Source organism: Symphalangus syndactylus, chromosome X (assembly GCF_028878055.3).
Source record: "Symphalangus syndactylus isolate Jambi chromosome X, NHGRI_mSymSyn1-v2.1_pri, whole genome shotgun sequence".
Lineage (NCBI taxonomy): Eukaryota > Metazoa > Chordata > Mammalia > Primates > Hylobatidae > Symphalangus > Symphalangus syndactylus.
In genome coordinates, this window is record NC_072447.2 from 50,374,392 (window position 1) to 50,398,481 (window position 24,090).

The window sequence follows — 24,090 nt, forward strand, 5'->3', positions numbered from 1 at the left end:
CAGTACAGGGCCTATGGGTAACTGAAGTATCTTCATTTCCAAAAAATTTGTAATTTATTTTTAGAAAATTTGTTCTGAGGCTGTTAACTTGTCTAAATATTGTAATGACTAACTAACACATTACCTGAGACAAATACTATAGAAATATGCTTCTTTTTCAAAAATATTAAAGGAGACAAACAGTAATCCTTCCCACACAGAAGGAAATATATAATGGAGATTATTTTCTTTCAGACAAGTAATTTTAACAAGGCTGTTCTTTTAAGCAATTGCTACATAGCAGGATTAGAACCCCTTCATCATAATTATTGGGGGCAAGTTTTTTGCTTGCATTTCTGGTGGAAAGCATATCTATTCAAGGACAGTCTTAGAACTCAGCAGGGAGATAATCAGTTCTGTATCTTAATAGCTTTAAAAAATCCTAGCCTAGAAGTTGAATGTTAAATTCTTTATCAAACACAAAAACGCTCAAACAAGAAAATATTATCAATTCAAACCTTCTATGAGTCAGTTGAACACTGATGGTTAATTTCAGTCACTCTGAGTATCTCCTTCCAACTTGTAGCAAATCTATAAGGATTCAGCCATGATTAGACTTCAATCAATAATTCATGCTTTCAGCTACCAGGTCTAGACCTCCTCAACCTTTTCAACATATTGCTGTAACCTTTGTGATTCTTCTTGCCATATTTATCATTGAATTATTTAGGTCTTCCTCTTTTATTTAATTCATCCAGTTGACATCTTTTGCAAGAAAAACTAGTTCATCATAAAGTATTAATTGAATGAACTTTTGAAAATATGGTATGTATTATGTATGAACAGGCATCTAAAGAAAATATTTTTAAAAATAAACTTTAGAGTTTATTTTTCTAAGTCTGAGTTTGGAATAACATTTACCATTAGGGAAATAGCCATATAGATTTCCATCCCTCTCTTGATTTAACTGATTAAATCTATCTAAACTGACACACACAGCTGATTAGCTGATTAATCTAAAGTCAACTAATGGCTGTTCTTATAGGGTAAACTTTATTTCTGATGGTACCTCTTTGCTGGATTGAGGGAAATGGCTATGGTTCATTATCTGCTTCATTTGTTTCTGGTTTCAATTCATGTGAAAAACTCTGCAATGTAAAATATCTAACCATTCAGTTATGATTAGGGTTTGGCTTAAGTTCAAATTGGGCAGATTTTGAATCCTGTGATTAATTTCGTCAGGACATCACAACTGCAAATATCATGAACTTACATTTTATGCAACCAGAGTCTCTAAATTAAATTACATTACTACATAACACAATAAGAGGAGCAGTAGTAAGCAGCAAATGTGGTAAATTATAACTTCTCTTTGGTTTCAAAGATTATGTCTGAGATTTTCTTTCTTAGTTTTCAGATGCTTCCTTTTTATTTTCAAATAGGTGCCTTGTTTATTTGATTCGTATTTGACTGTATGATTTGTTTCATCTAAAGGTCAGAATAGCAAAAATTAAGGAAGAAGTTATAAAATCAGAGTGGTTTTACAATCCAGCGTGAGTCTGTGATCTTTGTAGCCTGTGCCTATGGAAAGTTCTGATTATTCTTAACAAGTTTTAATTCTCTGGAGCTCAGTGTGCAAACTAGATTTGCTATCTTTTATATCCACTTGTTTTCTCTTTCAGAAATATCAAAATTGTATCTTTAAAAGTTTTAATGTCTCTCCTTTAGAAGAAGATTGAGAAAAATATGGGCTGAATATATTAATTGTTGAGTGCATATGTTTGCTGGGTTACTTTTTAATTTGCTATTCTGAACCCAAGTGAATAATTTAATCAATGCTAGGAAAAGTGTTGGATGTCAGTGTTCAATAATCGTGGGATGTGGTTTAACATAGAAACTCCAGTACTCTAGGCCACTTGAGAAAACATGAAACCATGACCTTCTTTTTGTCACTTGGCTCATTTACAATGGTTTAAAGTAACACGAGTTCTGCCATTTAATATTTCTTTTATAAAATATCCAAATAGTAAATAATTTACTTAAACCACTTTTTAATTTAATTGAACTCTGATGCTTGACTTTAGACAGTCAATTTTGTAAATCAAGTTAGGATGTTATTATTGAAAATACGGTTAATTTATATTATGCTAGTCAAATCTGTGACTAATGGTAATATAGTCATTTGAAGATAATATCCAGATGAAATTTGCCTTTAATTCTCTCTACTAAGGAGGCAGGATTTTTATGAGTTTTCTTTCACTACTTCTCCTTATTTGAAGTAATCTTCAAGCAAGTTTCCCTCTTTTTATCGGAATTTAAGCTTGGAAACATCTATATAGTTTGAGAGATTATAAAGTAGGACCTTGTTTGTGATCCCTTTATTCATCTGCAACATTAGCAAAGTGTTTATTGCAGAAGTTTAAGAGACCCTAGAACTGAGTCACAGTGTATTGTACTCTGAAGGGACTTTTATCCTAAAATACAAAGAGATTTTCAAACAGAGCTTTACATGCTTATGAAACTTAGATAAAAATAATAGCCACATTCAATCTCCTTCACATAATTTTTGATTCATTTATCCATATCATGTGATAACATAATGCACTGGACTCGATGATGGGGATAAATAATATGGCATGCAATTGTACATATTTCCTTTTATTGGAGCTTCAATCTGTGCCTCATCTTCTTTGCCTTAATGTGGCAGCTATCTGAATTTCATTTGAAATTCACCCAAAGAGTTTGGAAACTACATGCAGTGTTTGGTACCAAGTTTGTTAAAAAAAAAAAAAAACAAAAAAAACTTCAACAGAAGTGCCAGGTTTTCCATTAAACTTTCTCTTTTATGTTGCTATAATAACTGTGTGCATTGAAATATGTTTGATATTTGAATATTGCACTTTTGCCCTCTTCTGCCTCAAAGTAAAAATACATAGAATTATTTTTCCATGAAATTAAAAGGAATTTGGAAAAGAAAGGAAAAATAAAACAATGCTTTTTAACAACAAAACTCTTCTTATCTGTCCAAATTTTTATATGCATTATACTTATTAAGTATTGCAAATGAAATATATGCAGTTAGGACACATAAGTTATGAATACTTATCTTCAAACAGTTTACAGAATGGAAATTCTACTTATCTGGAGTAGGACTATATCCCCAGCCTCTAGACACGGAAAGAATAACCACACGCATTGGTCTTTGGTCAACTATTGTTATACCTTTCAAAAATCCCACAACGGAAGATGTCCTCATTGATATAACACTGACAAGTAAGTTGGTTTTCTTATATTTTACATGTTATGTTATAGGTATTTATCAGACTTATTTTATCATAGAATCAAAACATTTTAGAACGAATGAATACTTTAGAAATCTGTAAAGAAAATTATAAAAGAGAAAAGATTTGAGAGACACATATTTTGGCTGAAATCACAGCTCATAATGGTACAGAATCAGAATTAGATACCTATATAACAAATCAAGTTCTTCCAATTTGATCTGTAAACCCAAATATGTAAATTAGTAGATTTGTAAGATTCTTATGATATTATTCAAATATGCCAATGCTTATTCCTCAAAACTTTATAGAATTTCTGTTACGGTGATTTTGTTTCCTTTTTGCATTTTCTTAATAAAGAGACAACATATTTGGAATAAATTTTGGCGTCAACCAGCCTTGTCCTTTCTTTATGCCATATTGAGGGTGCATGTTTTTAATTAGATTATTTGAAGAGTTTGATCACTTTATATTAAACAAATAAATAATGTGAGTCTGAATTAAAAATTAACTCAGCATGAGTTTTTTGAAACACATTTTCAATCTAATATTGAGCAGTACCAATTTATCTTTTCAACTATTATTACTACTTCTACTAAAACTATTATTAGTGCAATTATTGGGTTAAAATTATATATTTTATGGGTTTTTATATACATGACCAACTTACTCTCCAGAATGTTTATACTTTTGCAATTCATGCTGCAATTAGGAATATAATATAGACATTATCTATTTTCCAGAACTGTGTAAGCCCTGAGTAGTAACATTGTCTTTAATCTCCATCAATCTGATTGAAAGAACATTATATTGTATCATCATTGCAAATTTTTTATTAATGTTGAAGCTGAACATGTCATTTACCTGTTGCACTTTGGTACTTTCCCATCATTTCTTCATCTTCTTGGAATGAAATAATTTTAAATATTAAGAAAGTAATGTCATCTCATGTAAAATTCCCTTATGAGAATTTTGGCTGCGATCAGGAGAGGCATGTGGTGTTTAATAAATGTTGATTGCAAGCTCAAGGAAATTAGCATTTTAAGATAGAAAAGACTTGAGCATATGTATAAGCAGAAGGGAGAAGCCAGGGTTGAACAGGAGTTAAAGATATAAATGAGGTAAGGTTTAACTGATAGACTAAGGGTCTAGGAGGGTTGGGATCAGAACAGAGGTAAAGGAAGAGCTGAACAGGAGAGGATTTCTTCCTTAGGTGGGGGTAAAATAAAACAAATACGGATGTCAATAAATTGGTAGGTAGTGGAAGGGCTTTGGAATTAGGAGCAGTCATATATTTACATTTTTATCTGCTGAGGAAAAGAGATACAGTAGAGAATTTGAAGAGTGGAGTGGTGGTTTGAAATAACTTGGAGAAAAAGGAACATGGAGCTGACAAAATTAAATATAAAAGTTATTGTGTTTGGCTGGGATTTAAATCATAAATTTAGATATGCACCAAAAAAATATGTGTTTGTGACGTTTATACCAATTGTAGGGCACAGAATTTCTAGAATGTGAGCATACAAGGCATATCAATGGATCTTTCCAGGGAATGGAATTTTCAGGATAGGTACAGCCAAATGACTTTATAACTATGAGCATGTTATAAAAACAAATTTGGATTAAGATTTTAACATTAAAAATAAATTTTAAAATAATGTGTGACTTTCTAATTTTCTAACATTGCTATACGTTTCTTTCTGCTGTGTGACAATAAAACATAGTAAGCTTGACAATTAAAAATTGGTCAGTCTTTTGCAGTTCAAAACAGTCTCTTTTAAGTAAACTCACTTTCTCTTGGGCAAATATTCAGGCTTTGTTTCTCCCCCTTCTTCCTTAAACCTGAGGAGATATGAGACAAAGGAAAATTCACAGACCTTTAATATCTTATTTCTCTTTCTCTGTCTCCCTATCCTATGTGAAAAAGAACCTCTTTCCCCTTTGTTGCTTATGGCATCTCCCTTTCTGTTATATTCTTATCCTTCTCCCTTTTGTGGTATCTTTTTTATGCATTATCTACATATCTACTTGCGCTTATAGCCCTTGGTGGCTAAGCCTCACAATTTGATCTACAGAAAAACATGGTCTACAGAAAAACATGACTGATGAGAAGAATTAAAATATTTAATATATATGCAAAATACACTCATTAAAAATAGAGATTAATACTGTATTAGTTCATTTTTGCACTGCTATAAAGAAATACCCAAGACTTGGTAATTTATAAAGGAAAGAGGTTTAATTGACTCACAGTTCTTCATAGCTGGGGAGGCCTCAAGAAACTTACAATCATGGTGGAAAAAAAACAGGTAGCAGAAAAGCTCACAGTATATACCTGGAATTTTCCCAAAAGCCTGAGAATCTGTTTCTTTAGCAAACATATTTAATGTTTCATGTGTCCAGACTACTTTTTCTTCAGACAACTATACTATGTTGCCTAAAAATATGTTTCTAAAGGCTTACCTATATTCCTGATATTTTTAATACTCACGATGAGTGTTTTGTTATATCCATCTTAAAATAGTCTGATGCTAAATATTATTGTGGTTGTGCTGTTTGGAGAAGAAATTGAGCACCTTGGGCACACACTGGTCTGTGCATTACAACAAACTTGCCATTATTTCCTAAGGAGAATTTTGGCACCATTCACAGGGAATTACTTAGTGGAGTGGCTTGCCCTTCACTCAAGCATAAATACTTGTTATGCTCCACAATTTGCACATGAGGGTGTGAACCCGACCTTTAACTTAACTTTCAGTTAGGGCATATGGTGCCCTTGTAATTTAACAGGTGATACACAGTTGTGATTGAATCTGGGGACACATAATAGTTATCAGTTTTAAAGACTATATTGAGCACTTCATGTGTGTGATTCTTTAAGTTATCTCAGGACAACAAATATTCAACTAGTATTTATCTGGGCCATTGTCCAGCTACCAATACCTGTAACTCTTGGATATTTCCTCTGGCTGCCCTAGTGAGTTAATTTTTCCTCAACCTATGGATAACAGGAAGCGGTGGAAAAATATTACAGTTCCCATTCCCCTGAGCAGTATACCTTTGAGATGTGTGTTCTGCACTGGCTCTCAGAGTTCCCTAGCTGCCTTGAGCCTCATGTATCCACAGTAGTAACTTCCTTTATAATACACCATTCATTGTAGTCCTTCTAATCTTTGTCTCACTTTTGCTCTTCCCTACTGGCATTTCCTGAGGTCACGTCCCAAATAACAGCTTCTGAGGAAACTCCACCTAAGACAGGAACCCTCTGAAATTGGCATTATGTCTGTTTTAAGGAGGATAAAATTGATTAATGGAGAAGCTTAACAACTTGTTCATGATCACGGAGCTATTAAGTGAAGGAAGTAAGATTAAAAACCCAACTCTGCAAAGCCAGGTTTCTGTGTACCTTTGCACATGGCTTCTCAGTAATCAGGCAGAACAATTTCTCACTAACTGTTCACCTAGTTATATATAAAACTGAAAAGCTCAAATGGAGGGATAGTAAAGGATTACAGGAAAGACTTGCAATCTGTTTCTGTGAGTGGTCTGAAATCTACTTAATAGATTAAATAGAAGGAGCCAAAAGCCCAGTACTTGAAATCAACTACACCCTCCCCCAACCACATTAAGAATTGTGTTCAGTGAATTTCACTGTCTTGTGATGTCGTTTACCCGTAACACCAGATTGCATAGAAGTATTCTAAGGAGGTCATCATGATGTATTGGTGAAGATGTTATCAAAGGCTTTCTTATGACATTGCAATCTTTTTTAAACGAAATCTTTTTAAGAATCAGCTGTTAGTATCAGGAAGAATGGTTGCCTCTTTTGAGCAATTGTCTGGTTTTTGTACTGTGGAGCCTGATTATGTCGCTGCATTTTTCCTCAGTATATTAGTTTCTAAGAAAACATTTTGGCTTATTCCAAGTAAGTGACATGACCATACTGTGTCTCATCCCTGACTGCAGATGGTGTCCCTAATCTTGTTTCAACTTTCTAAAAAATTATTCTAATCCATCTTTTTTGTGTTTTATATTTTTGTGATATACCCAACTTAGGAATAGAACTCTTCATGCAAGGAGATATTCAACCTGTAACAGGAACGGGGGAAATTTTTTGTTTTGTTTTGAGACATGGTCTCACTTGGTCCCGTAGGCTAGAGTGCAGTAGCACGATCTCAGCTTACTACAGCCTCCACCTCCCGGGCTCAGATGATTCTCCCACTCTACCCTTCCCAGTAGCTGGGATCACAGGCATGCGCCACCATGCCCTGCTAATTTTTTGTACTTTTTATAGGGACGAGGTTTTGCTATGTTGCCTAGGCTGGTCTGGAACTCCTGACCTCTAGTGATCCACCTTCCTTGGCCTCCCAAATTTCTGGGCTTATGCGCCACCGTGCCCAGCCCTCAGAGTGAATGTTGGAAAGAGCTTCCAGTTGAACATTACGCAAGGCAAGGTATAGAGAAGATAATATTTCAGACATCTGTACATATTTGAAGCCATGCCAATTTCAAAAGGTTAATAAGATAGGGTGGCAGGAGAGGAGGTACCTAAACAACCTAAGGATAGTAAAGATGTCTCTAAAGCAAACCGTTAATGAGTCCCATGAGGAGCACGATGCTACAGAATAGCTCTCAAATAGTCTGGGAAGCTAGGATTTATTAAGATCCCTTTATGTTACCACACCTGAGCTTTATCAACATGACTGTACCCAAACTCCCCCCAAAATCCTGGAGGTTAGTATTCCTGCCTTTCCAAGGAGGAACCTCAGGGTGAAAAGTTCCCTTTTCAGTGGTGGAACAGCATGTTGAGCCCATCATGTCTGACTACCCTCTTTAGGACCACTTAAATTTTTTTATCTGCTCACAGATGGTAGTTTTAAAGCCAGTTATATGATCTAAAGTATGGCACTTGCCCCTCTCTTTGACACCTCCGCTTGGATCTTAGGGGAACAGGCCTCCATCCATTCCATCCAAAGTCCCCAAGAAATGCCCCTACTGCCACTCATTTCACATTTTTCTCAGCTGTCTCTCCTCTTTTTCACTCTGCCATCAGACACTGGCTTCGCCTGAAACATACATGCTTTGGCTTCCTGTCGCGTACATACATGCTTTGTGCACATACATATGTCCTTTGTGTACATGCATCCTGTCGTGTACAAACATCTTGTCGTGTACATACATGCTTTGGCTTCCTGGACGTGTACCCTTGCTCAGTGACTGGTGTCCATGGACACAATTCTCACAGTATTTTCTCATCGGTAATTATGTCCCTTACACAAGACCCTATCTCTCAAGTTTCGACCCTGCTCAGATGGGAATAAAGGCGGAGAAAGTAGCTGTTTTGATTACTTTTCTATTAAAATAGCTATAGTCTGGAAATTATTCACTTTCTATTTAATCCAAATTTAAATGCAGTATTAGTGATCTGATTCAAATATTTAAATAAAGATGAATTCTGTTTTATATATCAGTAGTTTGTTGGCGCAAAACAAAATAGCACTGAATAAAAATGTGCGTACTAATTAACATAATATATTAGTTTTACAGATATCAACTTTCATACGAGAATTAGTCAATGAAAACAAAGTACATTGATGCGTTCTTGTTGGCTTTGGGTTAATTATGACCATGATGTTCACCAGCAGTAAAGTAATAAAGTGCACAATGTAGCATAATTATAAGTTAATCACACTTACATGATGTGGAGAAGAAATACCAGTGTCTTTCATTTCACATGGTAGAATTAGTTATGAAAATCCCTGGAGGTCCTCTGAATCTTATCTCAAGTACATCCAGAGTTGAACAAATATTTATGTAATATATGTAGTAATCATTGCAAATGGCCAATCAGGATAAGCATGGTTTTATACTTAAGAAGAGAGAGAAATTGGTGTAAGAAAATCTCCCAGAACCTAAAAATCCCTCCCAAATTCAGACATGCAACTTTTAAAATATTTGAATTAAGAAATAAATAGTATTGAGAAATTTGAGACTTTTTGGTAGGGAAGTTGGGGTATCAAATATATTAAGTTTTGTGGGTTTTTTATTTTCTTTTTGAGATGGAGTCTCGCTCTGTCGCCCAGGCTAGAGTGCAGTGGTGTGATCTCGGCTCACTGCAAGCTCCACCTCCCGGGTTCACGCCATTCTCCTGCCTCAGCCTCCCGAGTAGGTGGGACAAAGGTGCCCGCCACCACGCCTGGCTAATTTTTTTTTTTTTTTGTATTTTTAGTAGAGATGGGGTTTCACTGTGTTAGCCAGGATGGTCTCGATCTCCTGACCTCGTGATCTGCCCACCTCGGCCTCCCAAAGTGCTGGGATTACAGGTGTGAGCCACTGCACCCGGCCTATATTAAGTGTTTATAACTTAGTTTAATTGGGTTGTCTTCGTTTATTTTGCTCATAAGAAATAGTTAATATTATTGTACTAATAAAAAGTAAATGTAGAATAATTATAACCATTTTTGAAGTGAGTAATCTGAGATTCTACTTGCTTACAATTATTTTATTTTTAGATGCTGATAAGATATCTTAACATTTGGAACTTGTTTTATTTGATTCTTGATTAATAACACTCCAAATTCAGTAAACAATATTTGAGAGCTTATAAAAATTCATATTCCCAGGTCCACATTCATTTATTCTGATTCATAAGGGCTGGGGTGAGGCCCTGCCATCACAAGCTATTCCAATGCAGGTTGTCAGAAGACCACACTTTTAGAAACACTAATCTATATACAATGATCTCAAAACATGTTTCCCTTTTATCGTATACCACTCTTAGTAAATATCTTTCGGCATTTCCTTCAATGTATATATATTTACATTTGAAATATAACCACTTAGCACTATCAACTCATATTTTTAATGTAAGTAGAGCTTATCTTTTTAATAGAGAATTAATAAACATATTTTTGTATTTATTGGTTTGAACTTGTTAACATTGGATAAATGTTGTTTATTTGTGCATATTTATATACAGGCCATCCTTCTGTATCCATAGGGGATAGATTTCAGAGCCCCCAAGGATATCACAATCCATGAATCCCCATGTCCCTGATACAAAATGGCACAGTGTGTGCATGTAACCTACACATATACTCTCGTATATTTTAATCATCTTTAGATTACTTAGAACACCTAATACAATGTAAATGTTATGTAAATAGTTGTCATAGTGTATGATGTAGGGAATAAAGACCAGGAAAAAGAGTCTGTACATATTCAATGTAGATGAAACCATCCATTATCTTTTTGAAGATTTTCAATCTGCCCTTGGTTGAATCCATGGATATGGAACCCATGGATAGAGAAGGCCAACTGTATTCATCAGTACAATCTATTTTTAAATAGCAGGCTCAAATAGACTCTTAATATCTGCTTGTTGAGTAGTTCACTCTTAGTATCTGCTTGTTGAGTAGTTCAAATTAAAATTCCAAGATTTTTAAAATATAGAGATGTGGTCTTACTATGTTGCCCAGACTGGCCTTGAACTCTTGGCCTCAAGCAATCTTCCTGCCTCAGACTCCCCAGTAGCTGGAATTTTAGGCACATGCCACTGTGTCCACCTGAAAGTTCCAAGAATTTATGAATTTATTTTTTAAACATCATAAATAAAACCATTTATATTATTAAATATGTTCTTCAAAAATGCCATTTAAATCTCATTTTAAAATATACTTTGAAAGATATTCATCTTATAAGTTTCCTATTAGAGGATAATTTTTATTCTATTTCCATCTCCACTGCTGTTTTTCTTCTTGAATGTGACATTGAAGTGTAATATCTCTTTATTTTTTAATTAGGTGTGGAACATCCCAGGAATCTTGTCCTTGATCATTGCCAGGATAGCTTCATCTATGAGAGTTCTGCCTTCAGATTTGGTTCTCTGAGTGAAATACAAGGTACAGGATTTCTACCTTACATTCTATCATTCTGTTTGTTGTTGCATTTCAGAGATAATGAAATATATGTCTGTCGCCTTAGTACATATTTAACACAAATTAAAAATATAATTTTAAAATTTTGAAACAAATTTTAGTAAGTTGATAGAAAAACATGGATGGTAAAACCTATATATATTACATTTGTATTATTTTTAATTCCTCAGAACATAAGTAAGATTTGCCAAGTATTTTAACTTTGAAATTTTCCATGGTTGAATAGCATACCACTTAACACATGGTTATATGAGTCAAGAAAGATTTCAGAAAATTATAAATAGTATGTTAAAACTACTGGTACTAATAAAAAGTAGTATACTGATACTAATAAAAAGTAGTATCAGTAGTTTTAATACTGATAAAAAGTATCAGTAGTTTCAACTACTGTTTCACTGCGAATTTATTACAGGGTATAAATTTTTGTTGTTGTTTGGTTTTGTTTTGTTTTTGAGACTATTTTTGTTGTTGTTGTTGTTTAGTTTTGTTTTGAGATGGAGTCTCACTCTGTCACCCAGGCTGGAGTGCAGTGGCGCGATCTTGGCTCACTGCAACCTCTGCCTCCCAGGTTCAAGCAATTCTCCTGTCTCAGCCTCCCAAGTAGCTGAGACTACAGGCACACACCATCCCGCATGGCTAATTTTTGTATTTTTAGTAGAGATTGGGTTTCACCATATTGGTCAGGCTAGTCTCGAACTCCTGACCTCAGGTGATCCACCTGCCTTGGCCTCCCAAAGTGCTGGGATTACAGGGGTGAGCCACCACACCCAGCCAATGTCTATTTCTTCTATATATTAACCACCCCACCTGTGTATTGATGAATAGGAAAAATTCTAAGAACTAATGAAGTTTCTTAAAAATCTAATGCTAAAAAATTATGAATTTGCTTAACAATAATAATGTTATTGTTAATTATGTTTTGGTAAATATAAAATATGAATTATCTTAACATAATTAATACAAAAATACTAACTGAAATAACCACTACTAACATTTCAGTAAGAATGGGTTAATTAATTTCTCTTACATTTTCTGTAGCCATTTATAAAAACATCCTAAATGTCATTAATTGAATTCATTTGCTACAACTTCAAGGGACAGGTGGATGTTATTATTATTCTCACTGAATTATGGAGAGTGCAATTCAGAAAAATTAACTACACAGAATCAAAATAATTGCTTAATGGCATACTTGGATCTTTTTGTGTTTCAAAATTTTTGCTATTTCTTTGCAATGCATTAAAAAGAATATGAACAACAGTTCACAAAAGATAAAGTACAAATGGGCAAAAAATGGTTTAAAATATGTTCAGTGTCACTAATAATCAGATATTGATTTTTTAAAATGGCCATCTAGATTTTTTCCCTTTTTTAAAGTTTGTTTTTGTCTTTTAATGGAACTACAAATGCTAATGTTTCTATAGTGAAACTGGAATAATCAAACAATACTTGTGGGAATACAAATTACTACATTAGTTTTTGGAAAGCACTCTTTGTAATGTGTAAAAAGAAACTTTGCAACTGTCATTCTTTTGACCTAGTAATGCCAATTCTGTTCGTTGGAATGTAAAGTAGTACAACTACTATGGAGATCAGTTTGGAGGTTCCTCAGAAAACTAAAACTAGAGCTACCATGTGATCCAGCAATCCCACTGCTAAGTATATACCCTAAAGAAAGGAAATCAGTATATTGAAGAGATATCTGTACTTCCATGTTTATTGCAGCACTATTCACAATAGCCCAGATTTGGAAGTAACCTAAGTGTCCATCAACAAATGAATGGATGAAGTAAATATGGTACATATACACAAGGTAGTACTATTCAGCCATAAAAGAGAGAGAGAGAGATACTGCCATTTGCAACAACATGGATAGAACTGTTGGTCATTATGTTAAGTGAAAGACAGACTTCTCATGTTCTCACTTATTTGTGGGATCTAAAAATAAAACAATTGAACTCATGGAGATAGAGAGTAGAATGATGGTTACCAGAGACTGGGAAGAGTAATGGGTGGGGGTGGGGCCATGAGGTGAAGAGGGGAGGGTTAATGGGTACCAAAAAATAGAAAGAATGAGTAAGTTCTGATATTTCATAACACAACAAAGTGACTATAGTAAAAAATACTTTAATTGTACATTTAAAAACAACTGAAAGGGTGTAATTGGACTATTTGTAACACAAAGCATAAATGCTTAAGGTGATGGATATCTCATTTACCCTGATGTGATTATCACACATTCTATGCCTGTATCAAAATATCCCATATACCCCATGAATATATATACCTACCAGATACCCGCCAAAATTAAAAATTGAAACAAAGTTATATTCAAAGTATGGTTAATGTATGAATAAATATACTTGATATTGCATATTTTATAATAGCAAAAAATTGAAAACTGCCTTCATGTCAAATAATATTGTTATATTTGTGGCAACTATTTATATATCTGCTTATACTTAATTTTACTGATTCATTAAATACGTGAGCCATTTTCTGTTTTTAACATTTCTTCCATTGATTCTACACTATCAATGTCGTTCCACATTTTGAAATCAATTGAAAATTCACCTACATTTTCTTTTTCTTCTCCTTTGTTTTTAATGAGGAAATGGTTACAGGTAGGTAGGCAACTTTTACTCCTCCAATTCATCTATATTGTGCTTTTTTGCTGTGTAATGAAAACCTAATTTGATTGCCCCTCCGTTAATTAGCCACTTTTCCATTTTGTCTTGAATAATAATTATTATTTTGTTGCTATTTATGTTTGCAATGTGACTTATCTGATATTCAGATCATATATATACTTTTCCTTGCATCTGTATTTCAGATCTAATGCCAGTGCCATACAGTTTAAACCCCATGGTTTTGTTTTCTTATTTTCTTTCTTTCTTTCTTTCTAGTGTCTTCAAATGATTTATTTTCTCTTACCTACTTATTCTTCTAGTAAAAATTATAATAAATTTTTATCAAGTCCCCCCCCAAATCCCAATAATTATTTAATGGCAATTACATTTGGGGACAACTACATCTTTATAGTATTTCAACTTCTTTTTCAGGGCCATTCATTTCCTCACTATTTTGAAACACAGTATTTATGACTGTGAATAAAATCTATATATACAAAACAAAAATATAAACCTTCTAATAACTACTTTTATTTTAAATACCACAATTAGTAGTTATATATAATGCAATTTTTATGCAACATAGAGACCAACATTTGTGTTCCAATTTTAAGAATTTTAGCTTGAAAAATAGAAATTAAATGTAGTTTATTAATTATAATTTCTATTTTTCTTATTGTCATAAAATATTTTTTCAAATTTAAACCAGTTTCTTGGTGAATTTCTTATTGTCTTCTCTAGTTTCTGCCATGACTTGCTTTCTAAGATAAACAATGCACACCGGCCTATGTAGTGTGTTTGACAGTTCATGATGTGCTCCCTGCTGCTCTATATAATAAGATCTCCAAAGGGGCTTGTTTATTTTATAGAAACTTTTTGTTTGCTCTGATATTTTTACACGCTATAATACTAGTTGTAGGAGTTTTTCTGCTTATTTGAGGAACATAAAACATTAAGAGTACAACAGAAATGGGAGTTTGGCTTCTTATATCACTATTGGCATAAGACGTTGGGGCACTATTGGTATTATAAAAATTACATCTAGGGACACTGTCATGTAACAGAAAAAGCATTTATACCCTTAAAACTAAGTGTTCCTACATTAACATAGAAGATTTTCTTGGTGAATATTTGAGAACTGAAAAGATTACCTTATCCTTGACCAGTGTTTACCTAAGTATTTTGTAAAAACAAGAATACAAAGAAACAGAAACAACTAAGTTATATACACCTACTATGTAGCTACAAAAATAGAATTAAAAACAAATAAAAACCCTAAGTTCTATGCTTAAATGAATTTGAGAAATACTTGGCTAAACAAAGTTTCTTTATGGCAGGGTTTCCTAGGCCTTTTTTTTTTTTCTCTCTCTCTCTCTAATGCTGTGTGTATTTTTAGATAGAGGAAGTGATATGTATTTCAAAATGTATTTGGCCAAGAAACATACTTTTGTAAATGTTATTTTCTCATGAACTGATTCAGCAGGGAAGTTCTAAACTTGCACCTTCTAATTTGCCATATGATGTGACAATGCATTCTATTCAATTTTATTCAATATTAGGCAGTAAGGGAGACTGAGTGACAACTGTTACGACTAACATATGTTCCTCAAGTATGAATGCTACTGCTTCATTTTATAATAGCAGCCATTCTATTCATCATCCCAGTCAATCTGACTTTACAAAAATTTTAGTCTCTGTATTACAAAAGGACATGGATAAAAATAATTTCTGTAAATATTTCTCATATTACCTTCTTTCAGAAATTTTACAATTCCTTGTGCTTATAAAGTTGTTTAGTAAAATTAGATCTAGATGTAGTTATATGTTGACCTAGATTGGAGCTCTAGCCATTGACCCTATATTTTTCCCGTTGGAAAGAGGGTTCACAGCTCTTTTACTCCTTTAAGCAAATATATATTTCTAGAAATTATTTCCTTGGAATGAGTTTCATACTATACTATAGATAGCGAAGTACTTCATTTTGTTTTTAGAAAGTTCACTGTTCCTTTCGTTATCATTCAAAACTGGTGACAAGAACTAGACAGGAAGAAGAAAAGGGTCTTTCTGTCAGTGAAGAATCTTAACCTGCCAGGTTTTCACTTTGAAATGTTATCTTGTCTACAGATTTAATTAGGTCAAATAACCAAGAATGAGACAAGAGTGTAGGTGAATTGTGATTTCAAAGGACATCCTTCTACAAAGCTAATAAAGTTATAGGACTTGCAGTATTCTTTTTTCTCTTTTAATAGGAAAAAAACAAATGTTACTGAAACAAAATTAAACTTGTGGAAATACATTAGCTGTACCATCGTACTGGGTCATCTGACTAACATTTAAAAAAAGTTGGAGGTTTAGCATTATTACATCTCTAGTGTTACATACTGTAGCACTAGAGAATAAAGTGCTACTTTACAAATCTACACATAGATGTAAAATTAGATCTAGAACGTTAGGAAGGTAGCCAAGGTATGGGGATTGAGCATTATGGTCAAATAATCTGTGTTCTTCTTTTGACTGTAACATGGATAAGCTGTATTAGCTTGGGCTAGTTTCTATCCTGTATGAACCCTATTTTGGACATTATTAAAAAATCAGTTTTACCTAATAAGACTTTTTGATAAACATACACAATTGTGTATGTGAAGACATTTCTAAACACTAAAACTATGTACAAATATATGTTATTGGGATTATTTGTATAGATGAAAATAGGTTAACTTCAAAATGGACTCCTACTTTTCCTCAATTTTATAGGAAACAAGATCTTTCACCTGCTGTTACATGCCGGGAAATACATTACTGGAAAAGAAAGAGTTATTTTTCTTATGAAATCCATTTTTTTCTAGATAAAACAATTCCTAAACAAATGGTTTTAATTTTATAAACTAAAATTACTAATTGATTAAATAATTTTGGTATCTTGGTGAATACCAGTTTTCTAGAAAATAACTTCTTATGGAACAGTTGATACCTATATCTACAGTTACATCTATATCTAGATTTAAATAGACACAAAAAAATTATCCAGCCTTATTCCTTTTGACATTCCTAACCCTCCATATATTTTACTCTTCTTCAACATTTCTGTTAGAAAAGACTCTCCATATTTCAGTTATTCATATGTTACCTTCACAATTTTTGGCATACCTTTGTATCACCTATATAATAATTTACTTAAAGGCATTCTAATGGAAAACGGTGTCATTTACCATGAGCAATAGCAATATACAATGTGCCAGGAGCTATTTTAAGCACTTTACAAATATTAATTGATTTAGTCCTTACAACACTATAAGATAAATTCCATTAATATTCCTATGTTAGAGATGAATATGCTGAGATATATAGGAGTTATGCCCAAGAACTCACAGACAGTACGTGCTGGAACTTAGGTTTGAATTTGGGGCTTGGACTCTTACCCTGTACACAGTATTTCTATAAAACACCAATAAATAACTTAAAAAAATGTAAACATATAGATCCCAGTATCACTCGAATGTATCTTAAACATCACTGTTACAGAATAGTTTTCCTGGGAAGAAGACTCTGAAAGGACGGTAGTGGGTAGGAAGTGTGTTAGGGAGTGCTCTGAGGATCAACACAACTGAGGGAAGAGGATGAAGCAGGATTGAGTAGGGGGAGAAGGTGGGGACAAAGGTGTCAGCTCACACAATGGCTAGCACTGAAGCTAGGATAGCTCCTCAGAGTTGCCCCAATTTGGGATGAAGATGCGAGGATTTTACACATCCCTCCCTCACCTTCCACATCAATTCATCATTGAATGCAGTCTGCCCTCAGGAAAGGAGTTTTACCTTGGTCAGGTGACTCTCTTCAGCTGAAATTTAGGTACTATATACTGGCAATAATCTCAATAATCTAGGGCATAAAAAAGTCATGAAGATATATTTCTCTTTTACCTACAAGCTTTGTTGTTTACTCTTCATAATACATATCTCGATAATTTCAAGTATGGTGAGTTATAGGACTCAAAGTTCCATTTAATCATTATGTATACCAAATTTTCCTAGCAGCATTTATGGGTAAAGCCATACATTTTTTCACTGATTTTTTGTGCTATTTTTCTCCCAAATCAGGTGACAGTATATGTATGAGCCTGTTTCTAGACTTTATTGAGTTCGAATATTCTATTCATCTATCCTTGCACTAATACCATACTGTCCACTACTACAGCTATATAGTAAGTCTTGATATTTGGTACATCAATACTTCAAACTTTTTCTCTTGTTCAGGATTTTTATAGTTATTCTAGATCCTTTGCACTTACATAAGAATTTTGGAATCAGCTAGCCAATTTCCAAACACACACACACACACACACACACACACACACACAAATGTGCTAGGATTTTGATTTGAATTGTGCTATAAAGATACCCAAAAATGTAGAAGCAACTTTGAAACTGGGTAATAGGTAGAGATTTGAACAGTTTGGAGGGCTTAGAAGACAAGAAGATGTGGGAAAGTTTGGAACTTCCTAGAAACTTGTTGAATGGCTTTGATCAAAATGCTGATAGTGATATGGACAATGCAGTCCAGGCTGAGGTGGTCTCAGATGGAGATGAGGAACTTGTTGGGAACTGGAATAAAGCTGATTCTTGCTATGCTTTAGCAAAGAGACTGGCGGCATTTTGCCCCTGCCCTAGAGATTTGTGGAACTTTGAACTTGAGAGAGATGATTTAGCATACCTGCAGAAGAAATTTCTAAGCAGCAGAGTGTTCAAGATGTGACCTGGGTGCTCTTAAGAGTGTTCAGTTTTAGGAATTCACAAAGAGATGGTTTGGAATTGGAACTTATTTTTTTTTTTTATTTTATTTTATTTTTTTTATTATACTTTAGGGTTTTAGGGTACATGTGCACAATGTGCAGGTTTGTTACATATGTATCCATGTGCCATGTTGATTTCCTGCACCCATTAACTCATCATTTAGCATTAGGTGTATCTCCTAATGCTGTCCCTCCCCCCCCCCCACCCCACAACAGTCCCCGGAGCGTGATGTTCCCCTTCCTGTGTCCATGAGTTCTCATTGTTCAATTCCCACCTATGAGTGAGAACATGCGGTGTTTGGTTTTTTGTCCTTGCGATAGTTTACTGAGAATGATGGTTTCCAGTTTCATCCATGTCCCTACAAAGGACACGAACTCATCATTTTTTATGGCTGCATAGTATTCCATGGTGTATATGTGCCACATTTTCTTAATCCAGTCTATCGTTGTTGGACATTTGGGTTGGTTCCAACTCTTTGCTATTGTGAATAGTGCCGCAATAAACATACGTGTGCATGTGTCTTTATAGCAGCATGATTTATAGTCCTTTGGGTATATACCCAGTAATGGGATGGCTGGGTCAAATGGTATTTCTAGTTCTAGATCCCTGAGGAATCGCCACACTGACTTCCACAATGGTTGAACTAGTTTACAGTCCCACCAACAGTGTAAAAGTGTTCCTATTTCTCCGGAATTGGAACTTATATTTAAAAGGGAAGCATAGCATAAAACTTGGGAAAATTTTCAGCCTGACAATGCAATTGGGGGAAGGACACCCTCTTCTATAAATGGTGTGGGGATAACTGGCTAGCCATATACAAATGTATGAAACTGGACCCTTCCTTTCACCATATACAAAAATTAACTCAGGATATATTAAAGATGTATATGTAAGACCTCAAACTATAAAAATCCTACAAGAAAATCTAGAGAATATCTTTCTCTACATTGGCCTTGGTAAAGAATTTTCAGCTAAATCACCAGAATCCATTGCAACAAAACAAAAAAATTGACAAGTGGGACCTAATTAAACTAAAGTTTTCTGCGCAGAAACAAACAGACCAACAAACATACAAAAACCTATAAACACAGTAAACACATTGGGAGAAAATAGTCACAAACTTTACATCTGACAAAGGTCTAGTATCCAGAATCTATAAGGAACTTCAACAAATCAACAAGCCAAAAACAAATAATCTCATTAAAAATGGACAAAGGACATGAAAAAACACTTTTCAAAAGAAGATGTAAAAGTAGCCAACAAACATATGAAAAAATGCTAAACATCACTAATCATTAGAGAAATGCAAATCAAAACCACAAGGCAGTACCATCTCATGCTAGTCAGAATGGCTATTATTAAAAAATCAAATAATATCTGATGCTGGCATGGTTGTGGAGAAAACCAAACACTTCTACACTGTTGGTGTGAATGTAAATTAGTTCAACTTCTGTGGAATGCTATTTGGAGATTTCTCAAAGAAGTTAAAACAGAGCTTCCATTTAACCCAGCAATTCCATTACTCGGTATATACTCAAAAGAAAATAAATCATTCTACCAAAAAAGACTCAAGCATGCATATGTTCATCATAACATTATTCACAATAGCAAAGATATGGAATCAGTCTAGGTGCCCATCAACCATGGACTGAATAAAGAAAATGTGGTACATATATATCATGCAGCAATAAAAAACAGTGACATCCTGTCCTCTGCAGCAACGTGGATGCAGCTGAAGGCAATAATCCTAAGTAAGTTAATGCAGGAACAGAAAATGAAATACCATATGCTCTCACTTATAAGTGGGAGAGAAACATTGAGTACACATGGACATAATTATGGGAAACAATAAACACTGTGAGGGTGGGAGGGAAGGGGGATTGAGTTGAAAAATGACTTATTGCGTACCATGCTCACTACGTGCATGACGGGATTCATACCCCAAACCTCAGCATCATGCAATATACCCATGTAACAAACCCACACATGTTCCCTCTGTAGAGAATATAAAAGGTGAAATTATTTTTAAAAAGACTCCTTATGTTGAATATACAAAAATCAATTCAATTTGAATATACTAGTAATAGATAATTGGAATTTGACATTAAAAATGTCATTTACAAATACAACAAAAACCCTGAAATTGTTAAATAAAAATTTAACAAAACACACGCAAGATCTTTATACTAAATACTAAAAAATCTGATGAACAAAATCCAGTAAGCCCAAATAAATAGGAAGCGTATTATGTTTATTGATTGGAAGACCTAATATTGTTAAAATGGCAATGTTCTTTAACTTGATATATAGATCAAATGAATTTCCAATCTATGTCCCAACATGCTTTTTTGTGGATATTGACAAGCTTGTTATAAAATGTATATGAAAAGACAAAAGAGCAGTAATGTCCAAAAAATTTTGTAAAAGAAGAGCAAAATTGGAAGATGTACACTAACAGAGTTAAGGATAAACTTAAAACCTCCCTAAATTTGTCTTGGCTAAAGATAGACGTATGAATCAAATGAGCATAAGGGAAAGCCCAGTTTTAGACACACAAATATAATCGACTGAGGTTTTGTGTTCTCAAGAAATACAAAGTATATAATTCATACAAGCAAGATCCACTTATGGATGATCAAATTAGATGATGAAAGCTCAAAGACAAAGAGAATATTTCCATCCGCTCAGTGTATTTCTGTGAAATGTTTATTAAATACAAACAGAAAATACTAGTATTACAGTGATGAAACCTGGAGGATACCACCTCGATCCTATGATAAAGGTTATCATCACTGGTAATAAAATGTATCAACATCATATATCCCATGATAAAGAGGCGCTGAAAAGGGAAAATAGTCTCTCTGATATTATTCCCCAAAATATATATTCTCAATCTTATCATAAAATAATCAGGCAAACTCAAATTGAGGAACATTCTATAAAATAATTGACTTGTACTCTTCAAAGGTGACAAAGTCGTGAAAGACAAAGAAAGGTAAGGACTTGTCACAGATTGAAGGAGAGTAAGAGATAATGGCAGCATCTAAATGCAATGTGAAATCTTGGATTATATTCTGTGAAATGAAAGAACAGCAGTGGAATAATTGACAAATTTGAATACAATACATAATTTAATTATCTTGTTCCAGTGTTAATTTCCTCATTCTGATAAGTGTACATTTTCAATAATAAGTTATAAAAAATAAGTCAGTTGAAAAATATCATTTCTGGCATTATTCCAGACATTTTTGTTTTGTTATTAAAAATCTATTGCATAGTATATAATTTCTATAAGATCAAGGGTTTTATTTTTAATTTAAGGTAAATTTGGGTAAGTGATTTGATGAGTTTTGGTTGCTACTTTACAAAATGCAGAACAAGGAGGATATCAAAACTAGACAGCTTATGTTAATTCCTGGAAAAATCCTTGATATGCCATTAGAATAATGTAAAATGCTTAAAATAAAAGCAAACATGACAAGCAGCAATAGCACAGATAAATTAAGAGCAAGTTCTGACATGATAATCTAATTTTATTTTGCTAAATTCTTTTATTTTTGAAAATGTGTAATAATTATATTCTTTATTTTCAACAAAGCATTGGATAAATCTATCATAATATCTTTTTGTACAAGTATGTGTATTTTAGTACATTGAACACTTATATCCCAAACTTCTGTTAAATGATCTGTATAGATTTTCAATAATTATAGTCACTCACTTCCTTATGCTTTCAATTTTATTGTCTATCTTCCAGCTTCTATTAATATTCACTAGGCAAAACTAGAACCATGATAAATTAGTCAGTGATTGCTGCATTAATACTGAGTAGCAAACAACCCTATAATCTTAGTGTCTTACAACCAGAAACATTTATTTATTTTTTTGCTCATGGATCTGCTTATCAGTTGGGCATTTTAGATTTTTGCATCAGATTAAGGACTGCTCTATATATTTACACATTCTGAGACATAGCTAGAACGTGTTTTTCTCATTGTGGTTTGAAGATGCACAAAAGGGCAAGTGGAAATCCAATATACCTCTTAAGTTCTCAACTTGTATACTATCACTTAAATCCACGTTCCATTGGCCAAATTAAGTCACATGGTTATACTTATTATCAATGGAGATGGGAAATATACTCTGCCTACCTTAACATGGGATGCATCAATGTCAAATCAAAATCAAAGCAAGGGCCATGATTACATAATAATAAAGAGGAGTGAAATATCTGGAACAGTAACCCAGTCTACTACATAAGGCACAAGCCAACTCTCTGCCCTTTCTACACTTGCACACAAATAGCTGAACGTGGCTGGAGGACAAAGAAAGCAAAAAAGAAAGCTCTGACTTTTCTTCCATTACTAAGACTAAATTGTCTGTGCCACCATCTAAAGCCAGCCCCTCTGCTCGAACCCTAGATTCTGCCTTTTCTAATTTTTCAATGATCATACCCCTCAATTATCCCTCATGTCACCTATATCTACCTATATCAATGTTTCCCTCTTTTAGATTATTCCTACAGTATATACCAGCAGGTTACAATGGCAATATATATAAATAAACATTTTGATCCCATCATCCAAACAGTTACTTCTCTTACGAATCAAAATTCCTAGAAAGAGTTGTCTGTATTAACTGTCTGTACTTCTTTACCACCAATTTTCTAACTTACTTCATTGAAGACTTAATCCTGTCAACTTTACTGAAATTGCGTTTGTTAAAAAAATCAGGGCTTCCATGTTGCAAAATTTAAAGGTTAGTCTCTTTATCTTACATTCTCTCTCAATAGCATTTAATATAATTGACTTTTCTCTCCTTCTTGAAATGTTATATTCGCTTGACAATTTTTTTTTCTAATCTGTCATTGTTTTCTCTTCCTAAGTCTTCTTTTCTGCTCTCATATGCTATCATAACTCTAAATTTTGGCTTGATTGTGGACTCACTCCTGCCTCTTCTTTAGTTATATTATCTTCCTGGTCATTTATTGCAGGCTTGTGGATACCATCTATACATTATGACTTCCTAATTTAGATTTCCAACTACAAACTCTCTCCTGAGTTATAACAGCACATTTTCTTCTTCACATGGATATCCAGTACACTTCTCAAACTAAATATTATTCTTAATATATTTGCCCCCTCATTCTCTTCGTAACTTACTCCCTGAAGATTTCTCCATATCAGTTAATGGCACCATTATTTATCTAGTTTTATCTTGCCAAAAACTTAGGAGTCATACTTAATTTATTTTTGTCTCACTGCAAATTTCCAACACATCAGTAAATACTGATAGTAAAGCCATCAAGATGTATCACATTTCTGACCACTTCTTACTACCTCCACCACTTATACCCTCATCTACACCAATCTAAGCTGCTGCAACAGCTTCCTTTATTTCAGTCTTGCACCGTGCAGTCTATTCAAACAGAGCCCAGAATAATATTTTGTAACAAAAAATAAATTGGGTCATATCA

General features: G+C 33.7%; 1 protein-coding gene across 1 annotated transcript in view; it reads left to right on the forward strand.

Moving 5' to 3' along the window:
- CFAP47 (cilia and flagella associated protein 47) overlaps nucleotides 1-24,090 on the forward strand; it is a 455,521-nt gene that overhangs the window by 374,804 nt on the left and 56,627 nt on the right. Inside the window, 2 exon segments of the mRNA XM_063634578.1 lie at nucleotides 3,096-3,252; nucleotides 11,063-11,161. Coding sequence (XP_063490648.1) covers nucleotides 3,096-3,252; nucleotides 11,063-11,161 — 256 coding nt within the window.